The sequence below is a fragment of the Rhipicephalus sanguineus genome, chromosome 1, assembly GCF_013339695.2.
Source record: "Rhipicephalus sanguineus isolate Rsan-2018 chromosome 1, BIME_Rsan_1.4, whole genome shotgun sequence".
Lineage (NCBI taxonomy): Eukaryota > Metazoa > Arthropoda > Arachnida > Ixodida > Ixodidae > Rhipicephalus > Rhipicephalus sanguineus.
Genome location: NC_051176.1, coordinates 277346157 through 277363453, shown reverse-complemented (window position 1 = coordinate 277363453; position 17297 = coordinate 277346157). Strand labels below are relative to the sequence as shown.

At 43.0% G+C, this 17297-nt stretch overlaps 1 protein-coding gene across 2 annotated transcripts in view; it reads right to left on the bottom strand.

Annotated features, from left to right (window-relative positions):
• The window catches only part of LOC119379032 (F-box/WD repeat-containing protein 11), a 61383-nt gene that overhangs the window by 43348 nt on the left and 738 nt on the right, over positions 1 to 17297 (bottom strand). The window contains exons 1-2 of one of the 2 annotated variants that reach the window (XM_037648171.2): positions 16869 to 17070; positions 1915 to 2150 (exon numbers count right to left, since the gene is read on the bottom strand). In XM_037648171.2, coding sequence (XP_037504099.1) covers positions 1915 to 2150; positions 16869 to 16892 — 260 coding nt within the window. In that variant the 5' untranslated portion in view covers positions 16893 to 17070. Of the gene's footprint in view, positions 1 to 1914; positions 2151 to 16868; positions 17071 to 17297 lie in introns of those variants that run through there. The other variant, XM_037648169.2, reaches the window with a different exon arrangement.

The window sequence follows — 17297 nt, the reverse complement described above, 5'->3', positions numbered from 1 at the left end:
ATGTGCTGCATTATTTTTCTTTTCATTAAAAGCCTTCGCTGAAACACTCAGTATATCCTGCTTTTATTGTACAGGTAACAGCACACATAAAATACAATAGTTACAAATTCATGTACCTGAATACAACTCGAATAAGCTACACAAGAAAATTACAAAAACTGGGGGTGCACCAGTTAAAGCTTCAAGAGTTACAAAATTCAAAGTTTAGCACAGCAGCACTAACATTGTAGCGAACCTAGCAGAAGATTTTTCAATGCGGTTTAGTTCCTATTCATTGACTACATCAAGGGTGCCTGATCACGGGTGTTACACGAGTGAGTAGACATGATGGACACATACAGTTCAGGATGAACAACTTGAATGATAAAAGTCTCCTCAGTGGCAATCTTAGACCGATAATCATCAATGGTAAGAGCAGTTTAAATTCATTTGGCTAAACTTCAATAAATTTTAACTTTCAACATACATATCAGTAAAGCATTCAAACAGCTTAAGGCGGTATAGTAGGGTAAATGGGTCGTTTTGGTTTCAGTCTTATATCTCGGGAACTGTTCCATGTATTATTTTGAAAATTTTTTGTGTTCAGTAAGAAAGCTTTTGGCCTTCACTTTGTGTAATTTTTATACAGTAGCTTTTCTTACATTTTTTTTTTTGTATGTGAGTACCAAATTTTAGACTGGGGTGTAAAATGAAATGTACCTTTTCTCAGAAACAAAAAGCAGTATGACCATGAAATTTTGCACGCTAATTCCACATAGTAGTGGCCCTAGCTATAAGAATGGGTTCCTACGTTTATCTTACAGAAAAATTTATACATCTATTATTCTCACTTGCCATGTGCCGTAAGAGACTTTCCAATTAATTTTTTTCCCTAATTAAAGCTCACACAGTTTTTCAAAATTTTAGGTTCAGACCATTTGGAAGGGATTTAAGTATAACCTGAGAAAATTTCAGCTCAATCGGTCGGATATTTTTCGGTCAGTAATTTCTTGAAAAAGAAATTACTCACTAAGCCCTCATACATATTGGCTTCCAGTGACCACTCCAAGTTGGGATTCCATCATGTCGCACTAAATATTTTCATGACTCATTCATACCCAGAACTTGTGCCAGTTGGAATGACCTTCCCCATGACACCACTTACACAACAGATATGTTCCGTAAAACAGTTGCTCTTCTGTGAATATATGTGTTATTGTTTCTATAATTTTTCCCTTATTGTTAAAATTGTTCTCATGTATTCCCGCTGTTATTTTAATTCTTTGTCTTGCCGCAAGTTTTCGCCAGTCACTTTGCACTTTTACCTTTTTTTTTCTTTATGCCTTGCTATTTATTGTATTCTTAATGTATCCCCACTCCCCTCCGTAATGCCTGCGGGACCTGAGGGTACAATAAATAAATAATAAATAAATAAAAGAGGTACAAAAAGTCTGGATTATTTTTTTTTTAAATGATCTGGAGAAAAAATGCACTTTTGCTTTTTAAAACCTGTGCAGAAAGTGCTCACAAGATAAAGCAATGACTGCATTACAAAAGCATCTCTTGTGGTACAATTTGCAATCAAAGCTTATGTTATGAAAATGGCAGGAAATGAATATAACCGATGTAGCCATATTTGCTATAAAAGGTACATACACAGAGAGATAATGGTGGAAAATAACATGTAAACAAACCCTCTCAATTGTCGGGAGGTGCGGCTTTTGGAGCCATTTTTTAATGGCTTCGAACGCTCCTATGCACTGGCCCACGGACAGTTTTGCTCCTCAGAGTCTGTATTTTTTTTTACTAATGAAATAAAAAAAATTGCTTTTCTGGCCGATTTACCATACCATACCCCCTTAATGTCACTCAATGAATCAGCATATTTTCATTCTTGCATTAAAATATAGCATAGCGAAGTAACATTGCACATACCCCTTCTTTGGCAGTAAGGAAATGAAGTCACGTTGCAGCATTGGCCTCAGGAACGTGCTGATGCGTGAATGCTGGCAGTGAGACATGCGTGCTAGCAGCGCCTCAACAAATTGCGTCTGAACTTCTTCTGGCCAGGTGTCAAAAGATATGAGGCAGCGCTCACGATCAGCTTGTGATGCTGCATGCCCACCACCTGTACCACTGCATTGTTTTGCGGACTCACAGAGTTGAGTCCCCTGCACATTGTGAAAGGAAAGTAGTGAACATGGCATCTTACGAAGTAACATATCAATGAACTGCTCGCAAGTTCCCAGTTTGCATTAAGCTATACACCATGACATTTACAATTCTCACACACCTTTAACTGATCAACTGATAAGGAGAGGAACACTGAAAGCTTATTTATGTCAGTGTGCATGTCTCTGATGCTCAAATTACTAGCACAGACTGACAAGCGAGAACTTCAGTCATTTTTAGGGCTATTAACATTCTACGGCTGCTTTTTGGAACATTTGGGCTACTGTGGCCAACAACCTATACCAACTCCTTCAAAAAGAAGTCGCAAGGACTTGGTCGCCATGCCAGCAAAAGTTAACTGTCAACCATTTCATAGCACTATGACAAAAGGAGACCCCTACAGCTAGGCTGTGACATCACCACACAAAGTGGGTGCAATCCTCTCACAAGCTGACAAACAAGGATGGGAAACACCAATTGCTTATGCACTGCACACCTTATCGCAGGCAGAGAGGAACTCCCCATTGTCTATGCAGCCGATCATTTTTCCCACTATATTACCTGTCGAAAAGTGGCATTCATAACGTATCAGCAACCCTTGTTGGATATTATGCAGGCTGTTGAATTGAACTGAACTCGAACCAGAAACCATACTCTAACCGGAATATTGGCCAAAACTGAACCAGAATCCTAACAGACTATAACATGTGGGGGTTCGTTGTCTACTCCAAAAAGGTGGTGCTCGTAGACGGCGGGGAAACGCAATAAAATTTATTAGTCCAAACTTTAAAGACGTTAAGGCGACGCGAAAACAATAAAAGAACTTTCAAGAATCACTTCCACGAACCACTTCTGCGCCGGTGCCGCTATCCCAGGCCCCGGCGGATCGCACACCGCGCACACGAGCACTCCTGACAAATGTTAGCCGACCACTCCTCCCGGGGCCACTCGCTGTGCTGCTTTATAAACCATTCGCACATGGAGGCATATGCCCAGTGGCTCTCGTCGCTGCTTGTCATCACCGCCGCTGTGGGTGAGGGTTGTTATCCGCAATCCCCACAAACATTATGCCTGAACCCGATTCAAACCAGAACAAAAAGAAAAACGAATGGTTTGTAACAAAGCAGTGATGATATTAGCAACAATAGTTGTTGAACTCCACATGGAGAGACTGATTTAAATGGAGACCCATCAAAGTGATTCTGGTGTACTGCAGTTGTGCAGACAGCCAGGCTCCTGAGCAAGCACATGAATGAGGTCATTTATGTAAGGCTGTTGAGTAAGCATGTCTTACCTTTATGCGGCACATCAATTCGCTGTCTTGATTTCTCAACATGCTTGCATTCTTTAAAAATGATGCACAATGCTTTAGCCTCAACAAGCACTTCAACACAACAAGCAGATAAGATGCTATGACATACTGCTTTTCTTTTTATAATTTCGTTGCGATTTGAGTACCAGAGGTAACCCTGCAGCGTCGTACGTGACATACGCATCATTAAATTCAATGTGATCGTGCGCCAGATGTAATCCTGCCATGTCATAGATTATGTAATTAGTTATTATTATGTAATTATTATGTAATTATGTTAAAATTATGTAATTAGTTTTACTGCTGAACAGATGTGACGAAGCATTTAATTTAAATGGGTACTCAACGCTTGTTTTTCTTTGGCATTCTATTTAACCCGACTAAAAAAGCTCGCTCTTCGAACATCCGTATGAAATTTTACTGTTTCCCCCATCCTCAGTGTGATTAGTGATAGGAAGAAAGCAAGAGCTCATGAAAGGACAAGTCAAAGGGCTGCACGTGTTAACAGTTATACAAGGACCATAAGATAGCGATGTTTACGAGAATGCCTGCTTTAGTTATTTTCATTAAATTTCACCGATATTAATGTGGAAACCTAAATTATCACTTCTAATCTGCCTATGGGGTGATTTCATCTACCTCCTGACAAAACTTGCAGGTGTGCCCTGGGCTCGGCAGCAACAGGAAATAAAAGGGTAACTTCAAGACAAGTGCACTGAAACTGCACAGTATGCTGGCCTCTAGTATTTGGGCTCCATCGAAGTGCAACTGTGGAAGCAAGGATAGAACCTGTGTCTTTTGATCAGCAGACGAGTGCCATTACCACTGGGCCACCATGAAGGCTAATTGGCTGACAGCATTGAACTGCATTCACCTAGCTAGTGCACACACACACACAGCGCGCTGCAGAGTTCTGCTGTCGTCAAAGGTGAGCAGACACCACTTCCAAGATCTTGGGGCTAATACATCCTCTGACATCTCGCAGTCTATTCAATGGAATTACATATTTAAGTGTGCAGCAAGTATTACACAACACAATGTAGAAGACATACAAACTTTGTTTTCTAGTATATCATTTAGCAAAGAAAATGTATTTCCTAAATTATCTTTTTTAAAAACATGGAAAAATATGAGAGATCCTTAAGAACACAGGGTAAGCCCTATAGGTCCCATGCATTTTTGGCTATTTTGAGGTGCTGTTTTCTCAGTGACTAAAAGGGATATCCACATAATGCAGATATCATTTTCTTCCAAATTTTCCGCTCTTTTAACTGAAGAGATTTATTGAAATCTCACTAATATTAGAATTTTAGTAAATTTTTCACCACTAGGACCTACATTTTGAGTTAATTTGCATCTTTGAAAATTTGTAACGCAACAGCTTTAAAGTGCATAATTTCAATTCTGCTTCAGTAGCTGTATGCATTTATGCAGAGTACAAGAAAAAATAATCAACTGGTCATCTTGAAATACATAGGAAATAATGGTACCCAAGTAATAAAAAACATGGTTTCGAGATAATAGAGTTTAAAAGTTAGAACAGCTGAAAAGCGAACATACTTTGCTACAAACACCGTTCAACTAATTTATTTGGTGGCTGCAAGCTTGGCAATCATTGCCAAAGTTGATTTTTCACTTTGGCACCTCTCGTCTTGCTTGCCTTGCTTCTTTTGTGAGCTGTCGTGGAGCTTTGTCCGCAATGTATCGTCAATTGTGGTCAACTGTTTTCAACAAATTGACTACTTTAGTCAGGCTTCAATCGTAATTATTTCAGAATTTTGCCTCGTGCGATACTGCCATCATTAAATGAAAAAACAACATCCGATGCCGCAATGAAGCCTTAACAAACACAGCAAAGACTCAGCGACACAATACCCATTAGCTTAACACTTGCACTGCACAGTTTGCTTGTGCAATTCGGTCTAATTGCATCAAAAATAATATTCATGTCCATTAGAGCATACCCGTTATCACCCTGCATGTAATTCGCCTCAAAGGACGCTGAAAAGGCTGAGAGGTTCAATGACGAAGAGCTTGCTGGTTCAGCGTTCAGCACCTCAGTACGTCGCTGCATTTATTCACATTTGCAAGAAAACTGTATTGGTTGCCAGGAAATTTACACTTGCTGAAGACCTCCTTTACCCTCAGCATCTCAACTTATCGACAGGCACGACAGACACAAGGCGTAATGAAGCTAGGAGCTGAAAGCGTTCGAACAGACACGCTCCCAAGAACAGGTGCAAATAAAAAGGCGCACAGCGTCTTTGGACTACCTTATAAGTTACCAGACAATTTCCTACACACTGCTGACTCCAGACAAGCATTTTGGGTTTCGTACACTAAGATTTTTTCAAGAAAAACTGACCGTAAGTATGGCGCACAAAGGAAGGGCTTGTACTAGGGTGCGTGTTCACGCACTAATCAGAGGCTGGGTCCGAGCTAGTTGGTACATTGACATTATGAAACCGTGTCATCTTGTTCCCGTCTTCGTGCGCCTGACGGTTTCACTCACTACTTGCTTTCGGAAAAACTGGTTTTCAGCCACAAAAAAATACTTTTTTAAGAAAAACACAACTGTGAAAAATATTCAACAAAGGGACACATTCCCCAAATTGCAAAGAAAAAAATTTATTTTTTTTTTCAGATTTTGCCTTACCCGGTGCCCTTAGGTGAAATATAAGAGCATATCAGTGATTATACTGGCTTAGGCCATTTTGGAGCATTTTTCAGAACAGGAAAAAAAATTCATTTTAGAGCATTAAAATGGTATTTCAGAGTGGGAGATTTTTTTTTGTTCGGAGAATAAACAGAGTTCTGCAGCAGTATTCTCATAGGAGCAATTGTGAAACTATAAAATAACGCAAACTGCAAACACAGCGTTCACAAGGACCCAATGATAAGAAAGAAAAAGTTATAAGGAGCATAGTAATGATTGGCCCAGTTATGAGAAAGGTTTCGGGTGGTGGTGGTGGGGGTTCAAACCCCCTTTAAATAAAATCCCAGCAATGTCCCTGGTGGTGTTGAAGCATAATTGGAATAGCAATTAATAAAAATGCAGTTTCATTTAATACCAACTATAATCCAGTCTTTGCTGTGAACTGGTATTGATTAAATTGGTTTGTAGCAGACATAGGTTCAAGGAAACCATTGGCATAGCAAGGTACGGGATGGGTGGCAACCCACATCCCTCCTGTGAAACACCATGCTACTAGCCTAACAAACAAAAGGACTGAGAGGAAAAAAGAGTGAACGACACCTGAACAGGGCGCGCACGCTAACCTATTCCAGTGAGTTCATTCTCCTCTTTCTCAGTCTTATTGTTTCCCTGGCTGCCATTATTCTTGCGTCTAGTGCCTCCAATGACACCGCCTTGACCACGTAATCACCATCTGTAATTCTGTCGATAGCAACTGCAGTTTCATTCACAGCAGTTGTGAAAAAGAATAATTTAGTCTTGACTCTGCACTTGTTGGCTGTGTGCATTCACAAATGTATGATCACCACTAGAGATCATGTTGATAGCAACCAGGGCTGGGCAGTATCAAAAATACATGTATTTTGATACTCTTGGGTATCTTGCAACTGTATCATGATACCCTCAGAAGATGGGGCATCGGAATCTATTTCCAATACATCTTATGCAGTATCCTGCATTTTAAGATCCAAGATACATGTTTGACACAAGTTACTTAGCCTCTATAGCAATTTGGGGCAGTTCAAGTTTAATGCAGAAGACCACACATCAACAACCTCTTTCTATTGAACAAACATGAATGAACATGAATGTAACAATAAATATGACCTTCTAAATAATTAATTTTCATTATATTTGTTATGTGGGCTGTTGAAACTTCAGACAAATAAAACTAGCCAGTGCTCATAACAAACCCCTTTGCTTTCTTTGTATTTCTAAAAATAAGTTCTCAACATGTGTCATGCAATGTATTGCTGATCTAGCCAACAGGTTTCACGTAAAATGACACCACTAGTGGTGACAAGTTTTATCCGGAAGAGCAATACATATCTCTGCAAATATGAGCACCTAGGTTGAACTTTGCTTGTGCTCTTCCATTTACTGCTAAATATTTGCTCCAATGCTCTGTAATACTATTCAAAACCGAAAAGCAGGTCCTAAAGAATAAAGCAATGTTTTATGAAATTTATTCGACTAGCATGGGCACCTCAGTCACCACTGCCCATATCTCTCAGCACCAGCATGTTGTTTCAAGTCACATGATTAAAGAAAGACTGTTTACAAGACTACATCATGACAGCTTTTGCTGAAGTGTTAATGCGTTTGTTTTACGAGTCCAGCCATCTCCTAATACATATATTTTCTAGCGAAAGGTGTCTTTTATTTTACTATATTCAAACATAAAGGCCATAATGAACCAAAGGCAATTTGACCGTTTCTATCTATCTGACCGCCTACATCTTGGCGCTCTCTTGATCGTCTCCTTCCCTTGGTATTGTGGGCGCGCTGGCGGCAGCCAGGAAGCAGACAATGAGGTTAACGAAGCCCGGCGCATGCTCGGGCTTGGCGCGCTTGCGCTCGGCAGAACATTGGGCAGTCGGGGCCGGGAGCTGGGCTATGGAAGGTGGTTTCTCCTCTGGCTCCGCATAGCTTCTTGCACACCTCCCACAATGGCACCGAACGTGACCCTCTAGGGACCGATGGATCCCGAGTGCGTATGACTGCTTGAGGTACTCAAACGGCTTGACACGGTGACCATCGCATTCCGTGAGGCCAAAGGGGTCCTGACCTGCGGGCTGCGGCCGACGGGGCAACTAGGCACGCCAGCACCTGGTGACGACCAGAGGGCAGAGGACGAGAACCACAACAGAGCTGCTAAGGAAGATTCCATGCCTGCCGAAACTGCCGAGGAGTGCAGTGACGACGAGGGCATGGAGAACGTGACTGGCGAGGAATACACGGAAGTGGACAAGGAGGACGTTGAGGACGAGGCCGGAGACTGCCAGGGCGGCGAAGAAGAGGCCGGTGAGTCTCTACACTGGGAACAGTGGGTCGGGGAGTCGCTGCGTGGCGATGAGGTCGTTGAGGAGGATGGAGATGAGAACGAAGGAGGTGAAGACTTCGCTGAACTGGAAAGGAGCATCTGACAGTGACGACGAGGTCAAAGAAGACAAGATCACGCAGAAGGAAGTCATCAGTGGCGAGAACTCCGCAGATATAGATGGAACATGACTTGAAGGAGGACGACGAGAAGGATGGAGGTAAGGAAGAGGAGAAGGAAGAGAACGACAGCGACCGGCAACAGCGGAAACGGCTGGCAAAGGATGACACGAGCAACCAGAGAGATGCGCTGAGGTGCCCAGGCTGTTTGGCGAAGATAGGCAAGACAAGGGAAGCCATGGGAAGTCTCTGGGACATGCCGACAAGGACGGCAAGGATGACGCCGAGGATGCTCTTGCCATGGTGGAGCCAGTGATGAAGTGCTCAACGTGTGTTAGTCAATGGTATGTGCCCCGCCGTGGCACAGGCTAGTGGGCAGCCCTTGGTAGCAGACATGGAATCCACCGCCTCCAGGAGTAGACGGCCGAACTCGCCCCTGTACCCTTCACTTCCGTCTCCTTAACTTGGTATGTACCAAAATTGGCATAATACGAGTGTACGACAAACAGGGTGCACAGGTCATGACATGAATAACGTTGCCTGTCACGTACATTATGAAACCCTTTCCACCAGTCACTTGTGGCACATACCCACATACCGCGGCCTGTGGAAAGCGGGCATGCACCACAGGTGATTCACAGTTTATGTCAACCTAGACTTTGGAAGCCTTAACGTGACAGTGTGAAAGACCCCGTGTCGCAGAAAATGCAGTGCCAGCAACGGCAGCGTTATCGACAAGGGAAATATCACGTTGGAAGCAAAAAATAAAAATCATGACTCAGGCCGGAATCTAACCCAGGCATCCTGCATGGCAGCCGAGTATTCCACCCAGCTGTTAGTTGGCATTTGTGGTGTCGCGACTTCTTCCTTGTGTCCGTGTTTCCACGCCCTGTCTTTTTAGAATGAGTATTATACCACAGTGCTTCAAACTGCTTAGGAAAAAGATCCTATACAAGCATCATCTCAGGACAACACCAATTGTGTTTGCAGTGTTGGCTATTCGCTTTCATATCAATCTAATAAACATTACATATGTACAACTATGACTCCGCAAGCTATAGTCGAGCATCACACGAATGTGCGTATGACAGCCACTTATGATGTGCACATCACCACACCGTAGCACTTTGTGGCAATAAAACTGACATCTCTAATCTAATGCGAAAGCAGACATTGCATCGGACCATGACCTACCTACCCCTTACACCTACCTACCTACCCCTCAATGTGCCTGGTAAGTCCACGATTCGTGTAGAACTACTCAAATTACTCAAAGACGTTGATCCACCTCACAATAAGCAAAAAATCCAGCATAGGCTGCAACTCACTGACTACTTTGCATGAAATTGATTCCCTCGATGTGCAAGACCTGCCGGATTTTTTTCTCCCGACTGATATGTAACATTTAAACTTTCTCTTGATGTTGCCCACACGTCTGAACGTTGTGTCTGTTGGCTATCTTCGTAGCATTTCGCACATTTCCTCCACTGTAAACCAGACTAACAATTTTGAGGAGTTGGTTGATGCCTGCATTGTAAAAGTACTGCAGAGGGCTCTTTAGAAGGAAGCACTACCAACACAAAGCCCGTGGTTAGAGAATTTTTTTTTTACTAATTGTACATTTACCTTTATACACAATCCAATGTTTTGTGCAGCTTTGGCATCATTTAGTCAATGAACCTCGAAAGTTGTGAATGTGTTTTTTCTATTTTCTCGAGAGAAACAGAATGAGTTAGATATGCTGAATACAGGCATCTTCAATATCTACCACAATGTTTTCAAACGTACCTTCTTAAAAATTTCAGTCATACAGGTAAACGCGGCTTATGATACTGGCTGGCAAAGTATACATGCATCATCCTGGATCTGTATAACGTTATCAGCTGTTATGTGTTTGATTGTTGTAAGCCCTCCTTTTTGTAAAGCCTGGGGGTATAATAAAATATTGTTATTCCCGCTGGCGATGTGGCTGTAGCACTAAGCATTCCTCTTCAATACCAAAACAAATAAATACATAAATAAATAAGTGTTTCTTTGTCTGAAGAATAGAAAGTGGAGTAGGTGCAACGGTGTGCTGCGTGCTGCTCCACGGCGAACTTCAACCTTCAACCATAAAAGGTTGGCCACACCACAATTTTGACAAGAGATGAACAAAGAAACAGCATGCACTGGGACACTTAATTTCTTTGCTGTCATTTCTCTGTTCACCCGTGCTCAAAAATGCATTGTGGTTCACCTGTTATACAAGTCCAACTAGTCCACATTTACGTTAATATGAGCGTACATCTATTAAGATTACAAGCTCATTGAACAATTGATGTAAATGCAGTATACCAGTGTCATCAAGATAAAATGAGGATACCCTCTAAGGCACATTCTGTACTGTATATACAGCACATATCTGTACATATCATAGCACATATCATGAGCTGGATCTAGTGCCACTTACTAATGCCTAGAAATGACAACTGACTAGTCGCTGTACAATCGGTTTATACACATTTCTATTTTATAGAATATGTGCAACCTAATCAGTATGGACTACACATATAAGAAGTTTATGTGAATGATTAGTACAAAAATAACATAACAAAAATAACACTCTTATTGGATCCAGATCCAATAAGAGTGCATCTTCACTGCAGGCAAAAATTGCAGATTGCACAGTGTACTTGCGTTGATCTTAAGAAATCCTCCAAGCCAAAGCAAACTTCCAACAGCTCTAAGAATGGAACTATAATGAGGAATTTCGAAGTATCTTAAGACACAAATAGTAAGTATTATACCAAACACATTTAATCTGCTAGTATATTGTATCTGTATCTTAAATACTTATCTCTGTCTTGTATCATATCTCAATACAATTGCAAAGTATCTCTGCCCGGCCCTGACGGCAACCAATTGGTTTCATCCACAGTGGTTGCAGCAAGTAGTAGTCTTGTTTTGACTCAGTGCAATGCCTGCACAGTGTGACAAACATGGCAGAAGCTGTCGCGGACTGAGGGAGATTCAACCATGTCCAATGCCATCAAACCCGTCGGCTACTCAGTCCATACCTGCCAAGTTTGGAGAAACGGAATCCGGGAGATTTACTCAACGGGGGGGGGGGGGGGGGGGGGGGGGGGGGGGGGGGGGGGGGTACTGCGATAGCAATTATACGGACATTAGGCAGTTTTAGAATAGCGTGCGCAAAGCTTTGCGTTGGCTTCTCGTGCAACTGTGCATGCGTCGTGCGCTAACGCTTGCGGGCTTCCGTTAAGTGATGGAAATAGCGGGCCGCAAACGCTAACGCTAACTTAGCGTACGCTATTCTAAAACTGATCTGTACAGAGTCCAAACCGATAACATCGCTTACGCATCGTCTGTTTCACGTGCGAGTACAAGCGCGCTAGCGCTAGGGACGAACGCGGTTGAAGCAGAGATGAAACGACCCGGCCGTCACGGTCGCACGAAGGGCACATGCGATTACATCGCTCCGCGTGCGAGGCCTGTCGTCGCATGCTTACCAGTTATTTCGTCGGACAAGGGACCATAAGGGGTGCCGTTGAGGCGGGGACGGTCGCGAGCGCTGGCGAACGCGCTATCTCGACAGACATCGGTAACGGCTACCCTTTTAAGTGTTGGGCTCTCCACTTAAAGCAGTAGTGACACAAAATTCTGAAGGCGAGATAACTTGTGGGATAGATTTGTGTGTACAAAAACGCATCATCTACGAAATATTAACGGCAGATATAACCTATAACACATTTAGGATCAATTTTTAAATTGCGTGTTGCGCATCTGTACGCGGCACGTCCCACCTCGCGGCACGACATCAAACAGCTACCTGCACCACGCGCTTGTGTTGGCGCCATAATTCTTGCGAGCGCTTTCTCCTAGCGAAAACAGAGCCCACTTTTTGTATGTACTTATATGTACGCATCACAGGCAAGACGCGGCTGCAGTGCTATGACATGTTTGCGTTGGCAGCACTGCGGCACAAAGTGCACAGCTACTTCATGCGCAATGAAACCGAGTTGAACCTTTCTACCATCGTTAAAAAAAAAGAAGAAAAGAAGAAGAAGAATCCTTTCGTCTTTTCTACTACATGGCCAGACAACTTTGCTCATGCGGCCAGACAAAGCACTGGCCGCGCGGGGCAAAACTGGATTTCCGGGAGATTTTGCTATGACCCGTACAACCGGGAGAAACGTTCAAAATCCGGGAGTCTCCCGGGTAATCCGGGAGACTTGGCAGGTATGTTAGTCACATATGGGTGCACAATCCGTCGCTGACGACGTCAACAGCGGAAAAACAATTTGGATATGCCAGTGGTAATCAAAAGTCTGTCAAATGTAGTCTCATCTTCTTTCACAGTGTCGCAGCCACACTGCGAAGGAAGTCTCTAGGCCTTCCCCACTGCGAGCACTAATCAGTCACTAAATGACGAGTATTGCAGCTTCTGCACTGATCTTTCATTAAGTAAAAATGGGCATTGCGATGCTATCACCACAATGAATAACAGCAGTGTCAGCGCGATTTCGTTAGGACTGGCTCGCATTGGCACGTGCACTGCGATTCCATTAGCCTTTCACACAGTGGGATAAGTAGTGTTCAAAGCATTCATTACCTATATGAAAACCGGAGCATACACTTATGCGCAGATTTGCCACATTATGGTGAAATGTAGCAAAATGAAGCAGAGTTTGCATTTCGGCACAGCAGAAGCAGCACGAGGATATAAACTATAAACACAATTACATTACTTTTAAACCATGCACTGAAAATATGCCCAGGAAACATACAGTTACAGTAAACTGAAATCTGATATCTAAAAAGCCATGCGACAAAATCATACATGGACCACATTCCTGCAGGGTAACCTGTGCAACCAGGATATACGTCAGTCTCAGGGGTCAGATGCACATTAATTCCACAGAGTTGCACAAGCACCGCAGCTACACCACAACACCCAACCACAAGGGACAAATTTTTAACAAATTTTTAAGCACCAGTGCCAGTAAGGAAGGAAGGAAGGAAGGAATACAGAAGGGAGGAGGCAGGGAGGTTAACCAGACAGCAGTCCGGGTGCCAGTCAGTGTCACCAAATAGAAGGCAACCCAAATGCAACATTTACTCAATGCCCAAGACTGCCTATGCTGAATCCGAAATGTTTGTCAAAGCATGAAAGCTCACCACAACAGCAGACATTCTGCTGAAAATGTGCCATAAATGAGCGGTTCAGCACACAATGCAAAAGAAATACGAGGCCACAAGGCTATGAAAAAAAAAAGGCTGCAAGCAGGGGATGCGTGCTTTGCTTTCCCCGAGCTTTAGGCACTTCATATTACTTGTACGTTGGGAATAAGAGGAAGGCAATGTGGGGGGCCCGATTTTCGTTAGTCATAACCATAAAAACCTATTGCACAGTTGGATGTCACTGTTTACCAACTTTCAAAATTAATAAGGAGTTCACCACTACACCGTGCCTCATAATCATATTGTGGTTCTGGAACATAAATACCCATAATTACATTATGTGCTGCATTATGCATTACTTTTGACGTAGCTGCATTAAGCAGCTACGTCAAACTTCTTGTTTTTTAGGGCCAGCAGAAAAAGATATTTTAGTTTGCAATGAGGCTCCCAATAACTGGCCCCATAAAATGAAATGCATGATGAGAAACAAGGGGCACTTATGAATTATCTTCAGCAGTAAATAGACACGAAAAGAACTTACTAAATGCAGATGCACTATCAGTGCAACTTGGTCACCACTGCACAATATGCAATGGATGGAGCAAATGTTCACCAAAACTAGATAGCATCAGAAATTGGTGGAGAATGTTGATCGCAGCAGTAGTACTCGTCTTGAGCAGATGTTATATCGATCCATAACTTTTTCAGGCATTCTTTATAATCAGCCAACAAGCTAGAGCTGAACAAGTCTTCATTCACTGAGAAGCTTTTTTTGCTTTTTCTTCCCATGTTTTGCAAGGTATGAAGTTTCATTAGACCAACTGCGACTATGTGTACACCTGTAAATTTTGGCACATTTAATTGAAAGTGAAACATGTCAGCTTTAAAATAGTCCCATTGAACAGCAATAACACACACACACTGTTTATGCCACTTTGCACAATGACCTGAAACATTTCTGGAATGAGTCAAGCGCCTACCTGTGATTTGATCTTGATTTACGCTACTGTGTCAAAACGGCAACCTTTGACATCTGTTTTGACTCTGGGAAGAGCGCAAATTAGGTGGGAGTGAAACGCGATGAATTGGGTGAATATGGAAGAGAAACCAGTTTGCTATCGGAAGCCCCCATGTGTGGAGTGCTCTGTGACAGGGTGCACCATCACCATGCACTCCAAATCATGCTTTTCTCCAAGTTTCTTCAATCAAGCTCAACAGTAAAGCTCACTGCAAATGCTCAGGCCATTTGAGACAAATTCCCAGAATTCAATACCATAAATCTCAAAATATATGGTAAACGAGAACTTTGCAAATATGCACACATGCCTGCTCTTCAGTCATGGATATTAGCTTTTCCAAGAAGACTGTTGCTTAGTGTCACACACATGCACGCACACACACATTCGCATACATCATCCCTGGTGGTGATTCTCGATGTTAATTCAATTAAACGGTTTCGCAACCTTGTATTTTAATCTATCCCCAGAGACAAAACCTACCTAACAGGTTGCCATAAATCGCTTAAATCAAGCTTAAGTTGCAGATGGAAGTTCAATTTGTAACAGGAAAGGGGGCTTCCAGGACACTTTCACAATGTGGCAGAAACACTGGGATTGCATTATTACTGTGTGAAGGCACTACTTCGATTGAAAGCACATAATACTAACAGAGACAGTCTCGCAAACATTTTGACACCATATATGTAAGATGGCAGATAGGGCAAGTTGGTTAAAATGCATGGTACATGAACAATAGCACAAAAGACTGGACCAAGAAAGAGAAGGCACACAGAACGCTGTATATGTAAACTACGATGAACTCTTCAGCTGTGATAGTTAGCATTGTTCAGTATGTTTTTTTTTTTCTTGTACCAAGGCAGACAAAATGCATTCTGTGTGATGAACTATGTTTACACCTGTAAATTTTAAAAGCACATTGAATTGAAAGTGAAACATTGTCACACAACACTAGATATGCGTAAAAGTGGACACACGGGTCACTTGCTAGTTTACAAGGTTCAATTAACTAGGAGATAGAAATGAAGCAGCAACCCACGTCATGGCAAGCAAACAGCTAATCTCAACACAGCACTGCACAGTAAGAACATACATAACTATGGAATATGCAAGTGCAAGTTAACATAAATTTCAGTTTGCAAGGACCTGTCTATGGCTTTTTCATAACATCACAAGAATTACTACTGAGTAATATAATTTGGTGTGGAAAAGCTAAACACTGTCAAAGCTCCCCAACTGACAGAAAATTACTGAATTGTGGCCAAAGAAAATTACACGAGTTGGCAACGGCAAGAGTGAAAGCCGACTACACAAGGTAGGTCTTCAAAGCACCATTTCCTAACACCATCGTGATACATGAAAAACGAAAAACATGCATCCACAGCAGTTTTCGACGATGACAGACACAAGTTTATGCGAAACTAATCCGTGGAGCAAGCACTACGGCGCGATACACCCTGCAGACAATGGTGGAACAGTTACTTTGAATTTCAGCCTGACTCTCACTTAGGCGACAGCGCAATGCGTTGCCCCACGCCCGAGGATGTCGATTACCTGGCGTGTCGGTAAGGCTTAATTCTACGCTGCTTATGGTACGGAAACGTTGAAATGCATTCGATCTGCCCGAGATAGCATGTCGCAAGCGACAAGGTGCCGTGGGAGGGGTCACGCAATGTTACTATCAGTGTTTATCAGCATTTCGACGCTTCGCGACGTAATATGAAATCTGCGCGACAATACGGCAAAGCTCTGGCGACAAAACAGGCGCTGTCGCGAATTCCCAAATGAGGCAGTGCTCCGAGTACTCGTGCGATTTTTCAAATTTCTAGAGCCATCAAATGAAAGGCTCTAACGAACGTTGGGCTGCCACGGAACTATGCATCGAACGGTCACAAAAGTGGCACACGGTTGCCGCAGATCAGTTCCTCAAATACTCGTAACACAGCGCCGACACCGCAATGGGACTGTCACGTAAATAGAAAACAGGCTACAGGGCATATATGTCCTGGAGCCTGCATTCACTTTTACCAATATCATGATGCAATATATCTATAAATTTTGACGTAAGTGCACTTACGCCCATGAAGAGTTGTCCAATCATAAAGAGTGCGCACCAACGAACGACGCGATTACACGACAGTTGTCCCAGCAGAACTGTGACAAGTGGCAGGCGGAACAACGAAAGGCGTTCGAATGGGTAGCGACAGCCGAGCCGCCTGGCTAGTTCACCCCTATTCTTCGGGAAAATGGGGCTCTGGCTGGCGACCGACCAGACGAAAACGGGGCCGCTCTAAAGCAGCGCACGAGCACGAACCGGACATGGGCAGAGGGCGCTCATCACCTAGGCCTAACTAATGCTGTGTTTACTAACAAGTTGAGCGACTGTGCATTCTAGTTTAACAGCTGCCCATCACAGGACACTAGCGAACATCCGAAGAACAGCGGTCGTTCATCCCGCCGATCCGTACGTTAAGGGACTGATGATAGACCACGCATAGTAGACCGC